This window comes from Echiichthys vipera (assembly GCF_963691815.1).
Source record: "Echiichthys vipera genome assembly, chromosome: 3".
Taxonomy (NCBI): domain Eukaryota; kingdom Metazoa; phylum Chordata; class Actinopteri; order Perciformes; family Trachinidae; genus Echiichthys; species Echiichthys vipera.
Genome location: NC_139828.1, coordinates 8,668,943 through 8,686,782, shown reverse-complemented (window position 1 = coordinate 8,686,782; position 17,840 = coordinate 8,668,943). Strand labels below are relative to the sequence as shown.

Below are 17,840 nucleotides of genomic sequence, written 5' to 3'. Positions count from 1 at the left end.
CAACTGTCTTTTCTTCATCCCCTTGTCTCTCCTGATTGAACTTACATTAGTGATCATTCAATCTTGCAACCCGTCGGTATCGGTCTCACAAAGATGTTTTCTTTGAGGGCGAAGGACAATATTTCTGGGGTTCTGGTGTAGCCAGCAAGACTTCCTCTAAATAGTAACTTGGACTTGGTGTTGAGAGACAACATCTGTATAAACAGATATCTCCAAATGAATCCAGATAATAGCCGATGGGTTTCAAGGTGGCATTTTGGCCAAGGCTGTCTGCCTCTTTTTCCCTCCACACAGACTGTTTACCTGCCTGCAACCAAAGCCTGCTCAAATGTGATCGGTCACTACTACCCAGACTTCAAAAAAACGAAAACCAGAACGCTTCTGATACTAAAATCTTGTCCTGTTGCCTCCAGACTTTGCCTTCATATGCACATGTCTGTTTATAGAGGTTAGTCATCCTCTGACTTGAACTCTTGCGCCACCATGACCTCTAATTTTGAGTGAAATAACTCCACTAATGTATGGATTATCATAATTTTAACTCACTATTCTTTAAAAGATAGTAACTTAAAAGACAATTAAATAGATGAAAATCCTACAGAGTACATCTTTAACGTCAGACTGTTTGCATTGTAATGAGCACGTCAGCATTTGCACCACTTACAGATAGCCGGTGGCGTGGCTGTAAACTCATCCGTGCGTATCCTCTATATGAACTCTTTAGAGACACTAGAGGTTGATAGACTGAGCAGCTGTGGCTCAGCAGGTAGAGAAGGTTGTCCATAACACTAAGTCGATTCCCTGATCTGTCCTACAGCAGCAAGACATTGAACCTCTGACTGCTCACCGTGGGTATGCCTCTGCCTTGCATGGTTGCTCACTTCCATTAGTGTGTGAGTGTGTGAAAACGGTAGAGTGCTCTGGATAAAAGCACTAGTAATGCAGTCCATGTCCATTAAACTCATCAGACCGTTTAGTGAACCTCCGTAGTATAGGAGTGCATTTGCTCTATTTCTCCGCTCATTTAATCAGTGTTTTATTTATTTGTCCAACATCAGTAGATCTCCTGATAAAAAAAATGGCACCCAACAATTTTAAGACTTTTATTTTATTTTTTTCCCCAGGACATTAATTCATTCTGTTATGGCAAACTGCTACATGTAACATTTATAGTGCAATTGGCCCAGGTTGCTTAAGTGCAGTATGTGAGGTAAATAGCAACTATTGTAGCTTTGTATTTATGCATATTCAGCCTCAGGAACTACTCTCTCAGCCAAGCAATGCATGCTCGCTTAAGTCGAAGCCAAGATGCTATCATGAACTAAAGCTCTGGGTATTTAAAGTGCAAATAATTTAGAGCCAGTGCAATATTTACTACTTGTTCAGCTCTGATGATGAGATTGCCAGGTCTTAGTTAATGTGAAAAGTGCCTCGCATTGTGCCAGAGGGTTGCTAACCAAGCATGGAACCATGGATACAGGCAATTATACTCGGCACAATAAAAACTTGCAGGATATTTTTCCATACAGTTGGGCAGATGATTATGTCTCACCCAGTAATGAATGTTTTCACCCTGGCACTGGGATCCTGGCTCAGACTGGAGCTCAGAGCTCAGGAGCCACAGCGGGGGCCAGATTATGATCCACACACACACACAGACATAAACAAGGATATTCATGGCAGACTCTCTGATCTCATGTGTGCCTGAGTGATGATCAAGCTGCTGTTTAACCTCAGTTTTCAGCAACAGATGTGCTCCTTAGGATGATTGACTGGCTGAAGACGAAAGGAAAATTACATTAATAAAAAATGTCACCCTTAATTTTACACAGCCTTGCTTCTTCTCTCTGGAAAATCTGCAAATGAGTACATCTTGTCTGTGAGTGTTTTACTTTAAAAGCGATGTATGGAGTTGACTGCTAGACGACAGTTGTTGCTGTCAAATCTAAAATTGAATTCCCCTCTTGCTCTCAGCCTTTCCACTTTAAATCACCCTCGTAGCATTCATGGGGAGTCTGTTGCCGTTCTTCCTCCTTGTCAAACTGTCTGCGGGGCTTTTTGTTGAATCAGAATCACCTGCTGTTTCGTCCTTGTTCTTGCGGAAACAGTAGACCCCATAGAGGCGGAATTTTTTATCAGGGAAGCCCAGGTGTCGGACGCCTGGCTGGGATCCACCACAGCGAGAGCGAGGGTTGACTATGGGGTAGCGGATGCTGCCGTCCTCCAGCCAGCCGGCCTCACAGCGGTCCAGAAGCTGGAACTTCCATGCAGCGTACAGCTGACCCACCTTGGCCACCGCTGAGCCATCTCGAATGCAAGCCTTCATCGCCTCTGCATAGTTCACCTTCTTAAAGCGTTTGAGAAAGTACACTTTGCCTGAGGGGATATAGAAGGGGAGGAGAGGAAAGGGATGTTTGCTGTAAGAACAGCTGAAAAGGTGAAAGGAAAACAGAGCAAATGTATGTTCAGTAGGGCAAAAAGGAAAGAAAGAGAGGAGAGAATTGAGAGAGCGAAGCCCCAGAGACAAGCTGAGCCCTGAGGGAAGGTATTTTCAGTTTCCCCGGCTTCTCTGTCTGACTGTGTTCAGAATATCAAATCGTTCCAAATACCGTCTTGGCAGTTGCTCAAAATCAAAAGACAATACTCTAAATCAAAATTACTTTTAAAACGCTTCCATTTTTTTGCTTTCATCTCACCTCTTGGGAGACTTTTTCGCCTGGCAGTATTAAAGAAATTGGTGTCCTGATTGGCTGAATTGTTTCAACTGAACCGGATCAAAAGATAAGCTTCTCCTCAGAAAGAGGCAAAGGAGTAAGAACCTAACCAGTTTCTCCGAACAACAACAACTGCTCTCATGAAAATCATGTCCGCAACCTCAGGTTTGCACTTGGCTCAGCTATTGATTTTATGCTTGTTTATGTGACTGCTGGCTATTAGAAAGACAGAATATTGTCTCATATTTCCCCAGGGGACGCTCAATAAATACCTTCCAGCTGGACTGAGCAACAGTATCGGTCACGACCACTGCTGAAACCTCCTGCCCACAACAGACTGCCCACAATAATTAACACACAGGGGAAGCTGTGAGCAATCGTTTAAGGTCTCTGTCACACTATTTTTTTTTTTCACTAAGAAAAAGCACTGCTTCTTTGCCCCAAAATGTTCAAGATTAACTGAAGAGCATTGTCTATATAAAAAATAATAAAAAAATAAATTGTTCTTAGAAGGTATGAGAATTTTAAATTCTCTTTAAACTTCAAAGGAGCAGCAGGCAGGATTGATGTCATGTATTTCCAAACTGACTTTCTAAATTTCCCTGTTAACCAATGGTGTATTATGTTTCACTAATATGGCCACTTTTTTAATAGAGTAGTTAGACACTTTGGGAGCAGGTCACTACCAGGGCTGTAGTGTTGAACGCTTGCCCTTGTCTCGGTCTGATGCCTCGTCTTGGACTTGGCCATTGAGAACTTATCGAGTTGCTCCTGGCTGCTGATTTGGGATCAGTTGTACAGAACGTTTCATAAATTATCTGAATGAATTAATTTGATGTTAGAAGATAGATCACTCGCGTTAATAGATCCATCCTAACTCCTTAATTACCTAATAACCATTAAAAGTTTGTCTCAGCAGTTTTATGAATCATAGTCGACCTAATGGTGAGATCAAATGTTTTTGGAATACAGGCCTCACTGCTCCTCTATGGACCTGGAGGTGTGTGACAGAGACACTATAGCAGACTTTCTGTGGGGATGTGATGTATATCAAAGAACTAGAAGATGAAAGCCGATGCTTGGCACACAGAGGACCCTGTGGCCTGAGCAGGGTAGACTCAACACAGTCTGATTTAAATCCAATGGCCTTAGGCTAATAAGATCATAGGCAGAGATCAGAGACATGGGCCTAATTTCCCCACAGTCCAACACTCGTAATGTATCCTCTTTCTATACAGTACCACAACAATCCAGCTCCGCCAGTGTCTTGTTCTTTTCCAGTCATGAACCACAGATGCTGGATGCTCAGTTGGATGTTTGCATTTAGTCGTACGATCATGTAGACAGACTACAAAGTGTCTCTGATCTACAGATACAGACATGCCTGTGCACACAGCTATGACCGCCAACCTACATCTCTCTTTCTTTCTCACCATTGAGCTTGGAAGTGAAGCAGAAAGCATCATAGCGCTCATCCTCTTTGTGCCTGTAGCCATAGTTACGAACGCCAGCGGGGGTGTCCTTGCGGCCGCATTGGTCTCTGGGATGAGAGATAGGATACTGGACTGAGCCGTCCTCCAGCCATCCAGCATTACACCAGTCTAGTCCTTCCAGCCAGGCCTGTGGAGGGAGATAAAGTACGTTAGTGGGTCATACTGAAGGATTAAATACACTATTAAGAGGAGAAAGAATCTGGTTTATCTCTTCTGACATAACTCCGTTATTCTTGAATTTAATGCATGTTTCTTTTTTAATAGGAAGATGGATCTGCAGTCAAATGTCTGGACCGTCATATGCATATTCTTAAATTCAGACTTACTGCTGCTGTAAAGCAGTTTATGGCTGAGGGTTGTAGCCTCTAAGTGCGTTATTACACCTAAAAGAGTGTCCTATAAATTAATGTGCTATGGAAAGTGTGATGTACATAGCTCTCATAATTCCTTAGTGGTGATCTGTGCCTTCGACCTTGATCTCTTTTTATCCTTTGTTAAACATGACAGACATCTGAACCACAGAAAAAGGAATGAACTCACCTTGTGCAGTTGAGAGTGAGAAGCCAGAATGGCATCCTGCTTTTTGCAGGCTTCCTCCCCCTGGTGGTAGTTGAGCTTATAGCGCCCCTCGCGGGGGTAATAGGGAAACACCACCCCTACAGTTGAAGGACACAGACCTACTGTTGAGCATGAGGCTGTAAAATGTATGAATTTCACTTGAATTTCATGTGAAAACAGATCTCTCTCTCTGGCCAACAGTTTATACAAGAGCACGTGCAACATTAGAAATGTCAGAGCTGCAACAAATTATCTTCCAGATGCATTTTTAATTCCTGACCTTCTAGGTCGAGGTTGACAAATCCTGTATCGTCTTCCATGTCATTAGTGACTTCACACTCAAAGCGTCCGTAGTCTTCCAGTGTGACATTTTGGATGATCACTGAGGCGTCACCTGGTCCTGCCTGCTCCAAAAACACTCTGCCTCTGTACGATCCAAATGCACGCTGCTGCCTGGAGACATGTTAAATACAGAATTTTTCCCTCATAAAAGTTATTATGAGCATAATAATTGAGAAATTTACTTAATTTGTAGCCTTTTTAGCTCTGTCGGTATGTGCTTCTGTAGTATGGCAGTAAAATACAATGCCTATAGAAAGTCATGATACCCTTTTGAAATGATTACTTTTTTTGTTTTATAGCCTGAAATGATAAAGCAAAAAAAAAAAAAGTCCCTTTAGAGGAACCATTATAAACATTCTCAGGTAAAACCAATCACCTTCCAGATCACACACCAAGTTAACTGGCCTCCACCTGACTTCAAGTGTGGTGTTTTTGATTTATTCAGAATAAAATCAGCTGTTCCTTGAGGATTCATTTCCTAGTAGTGCATGGTAAAAAATAATTCACCATGGTTGGCTTTCAAAAGAGCTCAGGGATAAAGTTGTGGATAGGCACAAGTTAGGAGAAGGATATAAACAGATGTCAAAGGCTTTAACTTTCCCTCTGAGTACCGTTCAGAGTACTGTCCAGAAGTGGAAGGCATATGGCACCACCCAGACAAGGCCTAGATCGGGCCGCCCCTCAGAACTGGAGGACCAAGCGAGGAAAAGATTGATTATGGAAGCTACCAAGAGGCCCATGGTGACCTTGAAGGAGTTACAAGTTTTAATTGCAGAGGTTTGGTCGATCTGTGCATGTGACAACAATTTCACAAGTTCTACATGTTTGGCAGGGTGGAGAGAAAGAAGCCTTTTCTAAAAAACATATTGAAGATTCTGATGCCATGTGGCAAAAGGTTATATGGTCAGATGAGACCAAAATGTAACTTTCTGGGCTGAACTCCAAGCGCTATGTTGAATGTCCTAGAGTGGCCGAGTCAGAGCCCTGACCTGAATCCTTCAAAACATCTGGGGAGGGACTTGAAGAGTGCAGTCTATCGCCGCTCACCACAGAATTTGACTGAACTTGAACAGTTCTGCAGGAAGAATGGGGCAAATATTTCCCAATCTAGGTGCACAAAGCTGGTAGAGACAAATCCAAACAGTCTGATGGCTGTGATTATAGCAAAAGGGGCCTCCACAAAGTGTTATATCTGGGGACTCATCACTTTTCAAACCCTGCTATGATAATCTTTTATTTTTTTTATTAATTTTCCGAAATTTTTGGGAAAAAAATGCATTTTAATGTTGTAATTATTGATAAAAAATATTATATATTTTTCTGTACTATCATTTTAGGCTGTAAAACAAAAAAAGTGACCATTTAAAAAGGATATCATGACTTTCTATAGGCACTGTAAATCGATAATCAATCCGTCAAATCAACATTTGTTGGATTGGGTCCAACACCTCAACAGAAAAAATAGAATATACAAATTACAAATGGATTGACTGAAAATGCCGATTTTACCTTCCAAGTGCCACAAAGACGTCCTCAAACTGCAGTGCATCAGTCACTTTGGTCCATTTAATCCTAATGCGGTCAGGATCGCTGTTCTCCGGCTCATGGTGGAATCTGCAGGGCAGAGTGATGGAGCCACCGCGATGTGTCACCACTTTCCCAGGAGCTGTCTGCACAATCACCGCTCCAGTGTCGTCCTCTGTGGGTCGAAAAATATCGCAATTGGGGAATGATAATCACCTAACATGTTCTGGTCATCTATTTTAATGTTTGTATACTCTCTTTTCCTTTGCAAATGGGATTTGATTGATTGATGTTTGTTATCCTCGTCATTACAACACTTCTATCTTGGCCGCATGTCTATATTTTGAATTGTACAACTTGGTTAAATTAAGAGTGAATAATGACAGTGGCGGTGGATACAAGCAAATGCATCAGGAATTCGCTGCCATACAATGATGTGCAGTCAAGTCCTTGTAATGTTGTTTGCAATCATGACACAGCCAAAACTTGTGACCCTTATTCAAATCACAAAATTAAATCTTTCTTTGTAAGGGATACCGCAGTGAGGCGCCTTCAAAATTGAATAAAGTGTACGTGCTGTTTATGTGTGCTGTCACATCAGTGCCTCGACATGCAGCATATCAATAGCAGAGAACAAATGTTCAAAATCTTTCCTCTGCCCAGATCTATCATCACATTACTCTACTCCAAATTTGAACCTCAACCCCTCTCTCAGACACTAATTCACCAAAATGACCCAAGTCTAATGACAACCTCTTCTCCTAATGGGCAAAAACAAGACCTAGTTTGCATTTTTGGCAGACATTTGCTCAAATGCTGTTTGTGTGTGTGTGTATCGTCTTTGGCTGCCACGACACAAGTGGTGTAAACATTTAATGAGTGACTGCAAGAGGTTTTTAGCAACGTTGTGACCAGATAAAGGCACCAGCAATTATCCGTGCCAGCCAGCAATTAGTCATGTTGCTGCTTACTGCTCTCTGCAAAGTTGTTTATCACCAGCAGTCATGGAAGCAAAGTGGTGTTTAATCAAAACTTTGGGCGCATTTTTTTTTTTCTAACTCTGCAACAGAATGTTAAAACAAACGACACCATGTTGCTAGTGACTCCGACTGGTGATTCAGACATCTGTTGCACTCTCATAGTAAAACTGGCAGCTTAACAGCTGAAGGAAGCCATCAATTAGTGCAAACTAGTTCTGATAAAAGCACTGGTCCCTTCCCAGCAACAGACACACAGCAGACAAACAAAGGTAAGGACTATAGTCAGAAAACAACATATAAGACTTACATTCATCAGGTGGTCACCACTCAAATGGGATGATCATTTTGAATGTGTAAACAGGAAACTATTTACTAAAATCTTAGCCGTAATGACTTTAGAAATATACACTGAAATTCAGTTGGCAATAATTATATTTACTTAAAGTACACTTTAATAAACCATTTTGTATAACAAAGAAATTGAAAGTAAGTTTACTTCCTACACTAAATTTCCACTATAAATATTTGCAATAGAGTATTCTTTAGTACGCTTATGTATCATTTATAAGAACCTTTAAATATTACTTTAAGTATTGCAGAATTATTCATTTTTCGTACATTGAAGTTGAAATTAATGACACTTATTTTGAAGTACACGTTTTGAAAGTATATGTGAAATGTACGTTAAATGACGCACAACAAGTGAAGGTATACTTAAAAATAACTTCTGTAAACCTAAAATTGCATTTTTAATACACTGGATTCTACTACGAGAACAAATGCAGCAGCCAGGTCTCATGAAGTCTAATCCCTGCTGTCATAAGTTTTCTTGGTGGGTAAATGTCACAGATTTATTACAATCCTCAAGTAAATACATGTGAGTAGTGCTACATGGGACATTAACAACTTTGAGAATGAATTAATAGTCTAGAGTTACAACAGCATCGGCTCCCAGAATTGTAAATTCCCTTTAATAGAGTTTCAGAATCCTTCATTGGATTCGTTATTTAAGGTTTGAGCATGGCTGGTTTTCTCCTTTCTTTCTTTGGATCGTTAAGCCCTGGGTAAGACTTAAAGAGGGAATCTTTCCTGCTTTCAAATGTGTCGTCTCTATAACTCTAAGGTGACCTCTGCAGATAGTGTATCCTCCGAATTTTCTTGTGCATAACAGCTATGCAGATCAGTGCAGAATGAAGAGCTCCTGACTGTAGCCATGAGCCTTGAGCTTTAAGAAGAGGGAAAGAAAAAGTGTTTCCTTACCGAGCACGTGAACCACTTTCCTCCTTCCCTTGTCTATGTCAGCAGACAGGGAAGTCATTGAGAGGGCAGAAGTCAGGATGAAAACCACAAAGGACATTTTCCCAAAGCCCAGAGGCCGCAACTGCTTTAAGAACTGCAGGAAGGGACAAAACAGACAATCATGAGTGATCCCAGGTTAAACGAAAATGGAGAAAGCACACAGTAGCGTTCCAGGAGCACAATCGACCCCTAGAAATACAAAGTACCAAGCACAATAGCTTGACATCAGTGTCAGAAACAGTGCACATTACTTAAAGGCAGTGGCAACTTTGGTGGGAAACTTCTGGTAGGACTTACTGTACATATATAACGATAGATTAACCCCATGCAACTTGGGAAAGACCCACATCTGTCTCCATCCTGTCTGTTATGCTGAGGGCACTCGCGCTTTAGGTGTTTAAATGTGAGCAAGACAAAAAGTGGCACATACAGTAACTGATTCGTCATCTTTCTCAAAACAAGTAAATAAGGTTAGGCGACTGTGACTTGACTGTGTTTGGTTTGAGAGTCATGCTTTCAAGTCACAGCCTGCTACACATAGCCGTTTTAAACTGCCAGCTGTGTAGCTCACAGGCAGAGTGAAAAGAGGAGATAGTCTTTGCAGGATAGTCAAAACCTAAAGCTTGTTTGGCACTTTTTCTTCAGCTTTACCGCCAAGTGCCAGTTGAACTAAAAGGAAGTATATGGAAAGTTTTGGGGGAAACAGGCTTGGCTCAGTAAAGGCCGATAGTAAACAAAGGAATATATGCAGACAATATATGTTTGGTCAGTTGAAAACAATGGCGACCGGGTTACAAACTATGTGAGAAATAGGCACAATAACAAACTATTGAGTCAAATTCGATAAGCGAGTTTTGTGAACCTGAATGGACCTGCTGAATGGACCTGCAGAATAGACGTGACACTGTCATTCATCATCTTAAACCCGCCCCCATACAGATAAACACAGAATCTCTCAATCTCTTGGAAATCTGTCTGAATAGGAGAGGGGCCAGACCTATCTGCCAGAGCAAATGAACCATGAGCTTGGCAGATTTGTCTGGTTTCCAGGCTAAGCCAACGCTGAAATCAACAATTTTCCAACTGATGATATGACCCTGGTGTAATCCGTGTCATGTCCTGCCACCTGCACGCTCTACCCTTCGCCTAAACCAAACAGAGTTTTTCCATAAGTGAGAACGCCTCTGACACCTGAAGAGAATCTCCTGTTGGGTGCTACATTGAGAAAACCTGACCTGAAATGTTGGACATTGTCCAGAGTTCAAGGCTTGGGTAAACACTCTCCCCTGACATTAAGGTTGACTTTACTGAAATACTCCTGGAAGGTACTGCTGTGTACTCTGATGAAGTGTTCATTATCTTAACAAGCTCTCTCTAGGTCACGGATGAGTGTGCAGTGTTTGCTCAGAGCACTACAGTTGCAGACTTGTGTGTGTTTTGACCCAACATGTGACATCCCTGATGAAAGCCTATATATACACTTTCAACACATGCTCAGACACATAGGTTGTGCTTCATAGTGCGTGAACTATAACAACAAAATACAGGAGTCAATATGTATGCTGCAGCTGTGTGCACTGCTAGAGGTCTGCATGCTTAGTGTCATAATCGCCTCCTATGTAACATCACTGCTGCAGTGCATAACAGCTGAACAGGCCCCAGTGAGTTACTAAAGCAGCCACTTTACATGCACAACGCACACTATAAACATCCCTGCTACATCATTTTTCTCAAGGTTATTCGATGAACAACCTGCAGTGTCTACGCAGCACTGCAGAGCAGAGATGTAGGTTACTGACGGAGCACAGAAGTGAACTTACCATGTCTATCACAACAGGATTACTATCTGGATGGAGCAGCTGTGCCGTTGCGCGCTGTTTAACTCCTCAACCAGGCTAAGTGTTGTTCTGCAGCAGCACTCACCTTTCTCCCTCCCTCTCTCTCTCTGTTCCCTGTCCCATCGCTGATCTCTCACTGCAGGGGAACCACCAGCGTTTGTGGGTCCCGCAGTCCTCCGATGACGCAGCACACATTTGACTGTGCAGGCTGTGTGGATAAGTCAATCACTGCAATGATTTCACACTGATTTAATGTTTGCGAATGTCTTTCCGTACGTCATTGAAGCCCATTAGAGTGTCACTTATTGGTTTGCGTTTCATACAGTTTGTAGCAGTTAATGCAGTGAAACCTCATTAACTTCCAGGCGGAACATTGTTGCTATTAAACACCACTTGAAATAATGGAAGCTGTTAGTGTTGAGACTATGACTGCAGATTAAGACTGATTTATGTCATCAAGACTAATCAAATTCATCCAAACAACTGTATAGCGGAGGAAGGGTAATACATAATACTTTCAGATTTTTAAATGTTCTTATTGTAGTACATTATAATACTGGTAATGTAATTAACATTAATGAACAATATCAGAGGGGGTATGTAATAGCCTAGATTTACTCAGGTTTTAATTTAAGAAATGTATTTAACAGCTTTCTTTGCTTTACACATAAAGATAATAGGTAGCTACACACACTCACAGGGGCCATTTTTCTGAATTATGAGTTCTTCATTTTAATACTTTATGTACATCTTGCATACTTTTCAATGGAGGACTTTTTTCCTTGTAGTGGAGTATTTTAATATTGCAGTATTGCTTCTTTTATTTAAGTCATAGCATTTCATCCTCCACCTCTGAATAAAATGATTCATAAATAACAGGGACTTTATACCAGCCATTATTTATAATGACAAAATCCTGATCATGATTCACTGAATAAAAAAAATATTATAAGGATCTATGATTATTCAATCTATTAATCAGGCCAAAAAGAAGCCATAATAATAATTAATATAAGAAAGAAGAACCACATTTGTTTAATACGCTCAGGATATTCAGTGGCTTCATTTACTTCACTGGGTTTGCAAATAAAAAACTGGGTCCAAGAAAATGATCCCAGATCAGAGATCAGGCCTAAAGTATAAAGTTTCTAATATGGTCACCAACGCCACATGTCAGTATTTGGAAAGCAAATATTGAAGTAAAAACTAATTTTGGAAAGTCTGTTCATGCACTCTTATGTATTCACCAATGGAAGCAAGGGTTTAAAGGGATAGTTTGAATCTTTTGAAGTGGGGCTGTCGCTGGTTCAAGTCCCTGTGTGGACCATGTATGGAGCGTGGACTGTCTGTCTGTGCATGTGTGTGTAACATGATTAATAATAAGAGTGAAAAAATTAAATTTCCCCCTTGCAGGATAAATGAAGTAATTCTTCTTCTTCTTCTTCTTCTTCTTCTTCTTCTACAGTCAGTGTATTTCCAACAGTAGATGGTGCTCGGCACACTCCCAGTTTGGAGAAGCAAGCAGGAGTGCTGACACGAAAGCTAGGCAATGCACTTTTGTGGATGGGGACAGTATTGTAGCCACCACAAGAAAAGCCCCACAGAAAAAAAAACACTTTAAATGTACGCTAAATATAAAATATATCTCACCACTTTACCATCAGGCAGCCCCTTCCAACGGGAACTGAAGCCAATGTATACATTCATCCTCTCTTGAAATCCACCAGGCTCCATTGACAGAAACAGTCATTTTACCTTGTAGAACACCATAGTTGCTGGTCCACCTCTACCTCGATTGGTTAGCTTGTTTTGGTTATTGTAGGACTTTGGTGTTTTATAGGGGTAGGAACAATCAAAACTAACAAACTAACTAACCAATCGAGGCAGCGGTAGACCAGCAACTGCAGTCTTCAGTGAGGTAAAGTTACAGTTTATGTCAAAGGAGTCTGGTGGCTTTGAAGAGAAACATAACGGCTTCAGTTCGGTAACGGCAAAATAAGACGGTGAAATAATGATAATTGTAACATGACTTACCTTACTTTACCTTACATGTATGTACCGTATGTGACATAGAACATGACATAACTATCTCAGGTACGTAACTTAACTTGCACGTTGTTTCACACTGGACACAAACAACGCTCTCTTGGATGAAAATCATACCTTTGTTTGACCCATCCATCCACCCTGACTTCCTCCCTACGTGGACTTTCTTTCTCTTTTTACTACGTCACCTTAAATAAATACTACAGCCGTTAAAGTTTCCCGCCACTATAAATGTGAATATGGGTCATAATAAGCTGCCTGTAAATATGACATATAAAGTCCTTTTTGGGCGGTAGGACAGTCTCCTAAGATACGTTCTGCAGCAGCAGTACATTTCTTAGCTTAGTCAGGAGTCTTGTGTGCTTCTTCAAACTGGGGGTGTGCCAACCACCATATATTGTAGGTAGACTATGGATAAGTACCTCATACAACTCCCCTTCAAAAGAACTATCCCTTTAAGAACAGCACCACTGATGAGGCATGTGGTGCAGACTCTACACGAGCCTTCCATGAGAATGAAGGCGAAATAAGACAGGCCCTAGAGATAATGGCAGCCGACAATGAGAAGAGACAGGACACTCAGCATTAGGCAGCTGCACTTTGTGTTCAACCTGACTCAAAAATGAAATTGCGCTGATGCCTTCATTATTGTATAGTGTGCTGCTGAGAGTCAAGTTGACTCGTGTTGTTTTGTAGAACAAGGAAGTCGACCTGACAACTGCTGTGCAGCTGCTCAAGTTCCTTCAGTCCTGTGTGGCATCAGTGTGAAAGCGGTGCAGAGTCTGAGACATCTGCCCAGGCTCCTCCTGGATCATCGCGGGCCTATCAGCATGAGATGCAGAACAAAAGGAAAATTGAAGGAAACTGTCGACAATTTAGCAAAGCTTTGTTGGAGTGAAAAATTCAAGGTCAACTTTAACATTGGCAGCTTGCTTTCAGGCTTTAACCAACAGCTGGATGCTTTCATAGACATTAAAAGTTGATTTGGTGTGTTTGATAACGTCATCTTAAATAATGCATTGGTTACTCTTAAATTAGCTCAACTATTCCCTGCCCTGCATCTACAGGATTTAGACAAGGGCTTTACAAAGGAGTTGATACAGTTTAGAAACCTCAGTGCAAAGCAGAGAGAGATTAAACACATAGAAATATATGACAAGTTGAGAAATACCCTGCAGACATCAGGGTTTCTCCAAGATTACCTGATATCTCAGAGCGAGGTAATTTCTCTAATGAAATGCATGAAAAATACAACAACCACAGGCCAGAAATGTCTGTCAGCACAGCGGTGATACAGTGGGTGCAGGATTCTGAGCATCCTAAAGCCTAGTCCTTTAAAACAAAATCAAGAGTAAAGGTATGCTAAAGGTGGGGATCAACTGTTTAGTGTTTGTGTATTAAGTGTCCAGTATGGATGGACGGTTATGTTTACCAAAATCACTGACTGCAGTAAGTAAAAATATGTTAACTGCATACTGATGTATGCACTATCACCACCTCTCGTTATTGTGTTTTCTGTTCTGTCACTATTGCACATGCTCACATTGCGATGGCGATGATGATACGATAATGTTGTCCAGGCCTAATCTGAACTATCCCTTTACGTAGCATAACAAATTAAACAGATGTCTTTAGGAGTATGCACCGTTTGTGCACAATATAAACTTAAATTATGAAGATATTAAAACTAGTTTACTACAAGACAAGGCCTCAAGATTATGTCATGATGCAGGACCCTTATCACTTCAGCTGATTTTGGTAATACTGTGGTGCCATCTTTGTTCAATAAAAGAGGGATGTGGGTTAAATTAATTAATTTAATTTCAGTTCAATTTTATTCATAGATATCAAAAATCATATCAAAAGTTATCTCAAGTCACTTTACATATAGACCCAATGGATCCTACATGAAAAACTGCAAGTCACAATATCAGTAACCAATCAGAATCACTGGTCAGACGTGATATAAGTGGTTTGATCCCCTCAGTTAATTCATTGAATGAACAATCAATGTGTTTTTATGTACTACATAAAAAATTCAAAACATTACTTATAGCAACTAAGATATTACTCGATAGATAGAATAGATACTACTACTCATTTATTAATGTGGATCCCTGTGATTTCATGATAAGTCGTGCATTAATACTTTAAATGAAGCAATGTAATGCGTTAATTAAAACATTCATACAGAAGACATTTCATGATGAAGTGGTACCTCTTGTCTTAGCTGTGTTTTTCAGAGCCATAGCTCTCCGGGGCCTGTCTGCATGGTCGAGCAGACATCTGCAGAAGAGATCCCCCTGCGACTCCCATCATGGGATTACAGAGTCGTCCGTGGCAGCCACATTTGATTTAAAGCTTCTGTCACACACACAGAATGCACTGCTAGCATGTGCAAGCAGGGGTAATACCACACTTCAGCATGAAAAAGCTGCTGAGGAGGAGTGAATTAAATGAGTCTGCCTCTCTCCCTCTCTCTCTCTGTTTGTCTGTTGGCCTATTGGTTAGTGAAGTACGAGGGATAATTACTTACGAGTGGGCTACTGTTATTGATGGGGAAGGGATGGAGACAAGGGTTATAATGCTGTTTTAAAAAGCTTTATCTAACCACGTAAATAGCCCCTTTTATCTCTGTCGAGAAAAACACTGTGTCCCTTTAGATGCACTCAAGCATTATATTATTGAAAAGGATTGGCAGATATATGCAGTATTTGTCAAATGCATTACATTTTGAGCTGATAATCTGCTTTTTTATTTTGAGAATAGTCCTCACAGTACTGAAGATGGTCTCGGCTGCCTTTCTTCTAATCAAATACGAAAGAAACCTCTTACACGATGCCTGCTGGTCATTTCGGCGTGTTTGTGTATGCAAACAAAAACCTAAGTCATTCATTTGATGTCTTTGTTCGAAGACAATGATGAGAGCTGCGGCACAGTATTAACTGGGCTACCCACACACAGAGTGAGCACACAGCAGCATCACTCAGCAGAAAAGAAACAAACAGGATCAAGGAATGTAAGTGGAGAAGGGATGAAACGCTCGCAATTTGAGCACACAGGATCAGAGAGAATGCAGAATGGCAGAGGCACATCTTGTTTTCCTTCTTAAACCGAGAGCGAAAAGCTGTCTTTTAAAAGCTGAGATAGGCTGGCAGCAGACAGCCGCGGTGTGCGTTCACCAGAATGAGTGAGTGACAAGAGCTGCTGTTAAAATACACATTACCTTCTGCGGCACATGTTGCCACATCCTTGCCACTCAGCTCGGAGTAATGATCTGTGGTGGTTCTGGTGGAAATAGGAAGCATACTGTGGATTTATCAAGTCCCCCTCCTCCGTACTCAAACCCCCACAATATCTGTTTCACAAGTGTGTGGGCTTATGTGTGGGCATTTCCATATTTATATACTGCAAGACATAAACACTATGCACCTTGTAATAATGTCTGTACCAAACAAGACTAGAGGTCGAATTGCAGTTAAAGTCCCTGCACCTTTTGACTGATTAGTCCTCTGTTCAAAATGTACCAGATGTACAGTACATGGTTCGTGTCCACAGCGACTGTCATTTACCTGCTCACCAAGTGTCTAAGCAGCTGTGCAATGCATTGTGGTAGCGTGACGGCAAGTTTCAAGAGATGGTTCAACGAGTTGTTTGCTCCTCATTTGCATAAAGTGGAGGTCCAGGCTTCTTTATGCCAACAGGAACCCAGCTTGACTCACCAACTCTCAAAAACTTAAACAAGCTGTTGTCAATCTAAAATTTTAGTAATTGCACAGCTTATTTTTCACCTAAAATGTTTTCAGAAGCACATTTTGGTGACCTACTTCCATAGTGTTTGCCATGTTTGTCCTTTGTTAAATTCGGGAGCAGGCAGCCCACAAATCAGGTGCAGCCTTCATGTTTGTAGGCAGATGTAGTGACACGTGTGTCAAGCGTCCAATGCTGAGAAGCGGAGTGACCTCTCTCATCCAAAAATGCTGCTGTGGACACGTACCATATGGAGCTATGCAGGCAGTTGTGTTTTTGAAAAAATGTATTTTTTCCAGCCCAACAGTCGAAGCAAACTTAAAAGGAGAGACCCAACCACAGTCAGGTGAAACCAACTGTATGTGAGTTCACCATGAATGTGCAGGCTCTTCAGTAACCTATTATTTTACTCAGATTGTTAGAGCTTTTATGTCCTCCTAAGAAAACTAACAACAGAAAAAATAATAGCTCTGACACTCCGGGGCTCCAATTATCATATCTGCTTTTTGCACAGAAGTGATGACATTTCGAGCAGAACACCGTTCTTCTTCAGGCAAACGTGAACAATGCATGAGGCCCATCTTCAGTACGCACGATGCAGTCACGTGATGTGCTAACATGAGCTGAGCTGTCTGCAGCAACATAAGCGAAATATTTATTCAAATAGATATGATAATTGGAGCCCTGTAATGTGCAAGCAATTATCTTCTGTTGTTTGATTTGCTCACCTTCGACTCAGCACCTGCCTTCTTCTGCATGGATTTGCACGTACATCTCTACTTCTAACATAAGTAATCACTAAATAAACATTATGAATGAAGAAAGGATGAAGCATAGGTGCATTTAGACTACTATCAGAGTCAGTCTGCTATTACTGTTTGATATTGGACTGCCAATCATCCAGTAAAAATATAAAGCTGCAGCAATAAATCAGTTTAGCAGACAGCGTCATTGAAGTATAATTCACTGTCTATCTCTGCTGTTGAAATGTTGTAGGGATCAACAACATATTCCATCATTATAGCTGTAACTCTGGGCAGACTTCAAGTTACACAGTCGGCTGGTATTGAAGGTTGATGGTTGAAGCATCTTAGCGTAATGCATCATGTTCAATTTCTCATTCATTCATGCTCACAAACTTCAGCAAATAGAATTGCCACATGCTTTGGGTTGAATGCACAGATGATGCTTTGCAGTGTTTTCATCAGCTCCCCTCGAGACTGTTCACGTTGTTAAAGCTCCTCTGGTTCACTCATACATATTATGGCTGTGGGATTTATTCTGTTACCTTCATGG

The 17,840-nt window shown here is 41.1% G+C and overlaps 1 protein-coding gene across 1 annotated transcript; it reads right to left on the bottom strand.

The window, feature by feature from the left end:
- Positions 1-1,203: 1,203 nt before the first annotated feature.
- On the bottom strand, positions 1,204-10,846 carry hapln4 (hyaluronan and proteoglycan link protein 4). Its single transcript, XM_083911558.1, has 7 exons — positions 10,731-10,846; positions 8,872-9,004; positions 6,617-6,806; positions 5,046-5,218; positions 4,748-4,863; positions 4,148-4,334; positions 1,204-2,376 (listed from the first exon to the last, which is right to left on the bottom strand). Exons 1-7 carry the CDS (start codon positions 10,731-10,733, stop codon positions 1,985-1,987), a joined length of 1,194 nt encoding a protein of 397 aa, XP_083767684.1. The 5' UTR covers positions 10,734-10,846; the 3' UTR covers positions 1,204-1,984.
- Between the last annotated feature and the right edge of the window lie 6,994 nt (positions 10,847-17,840).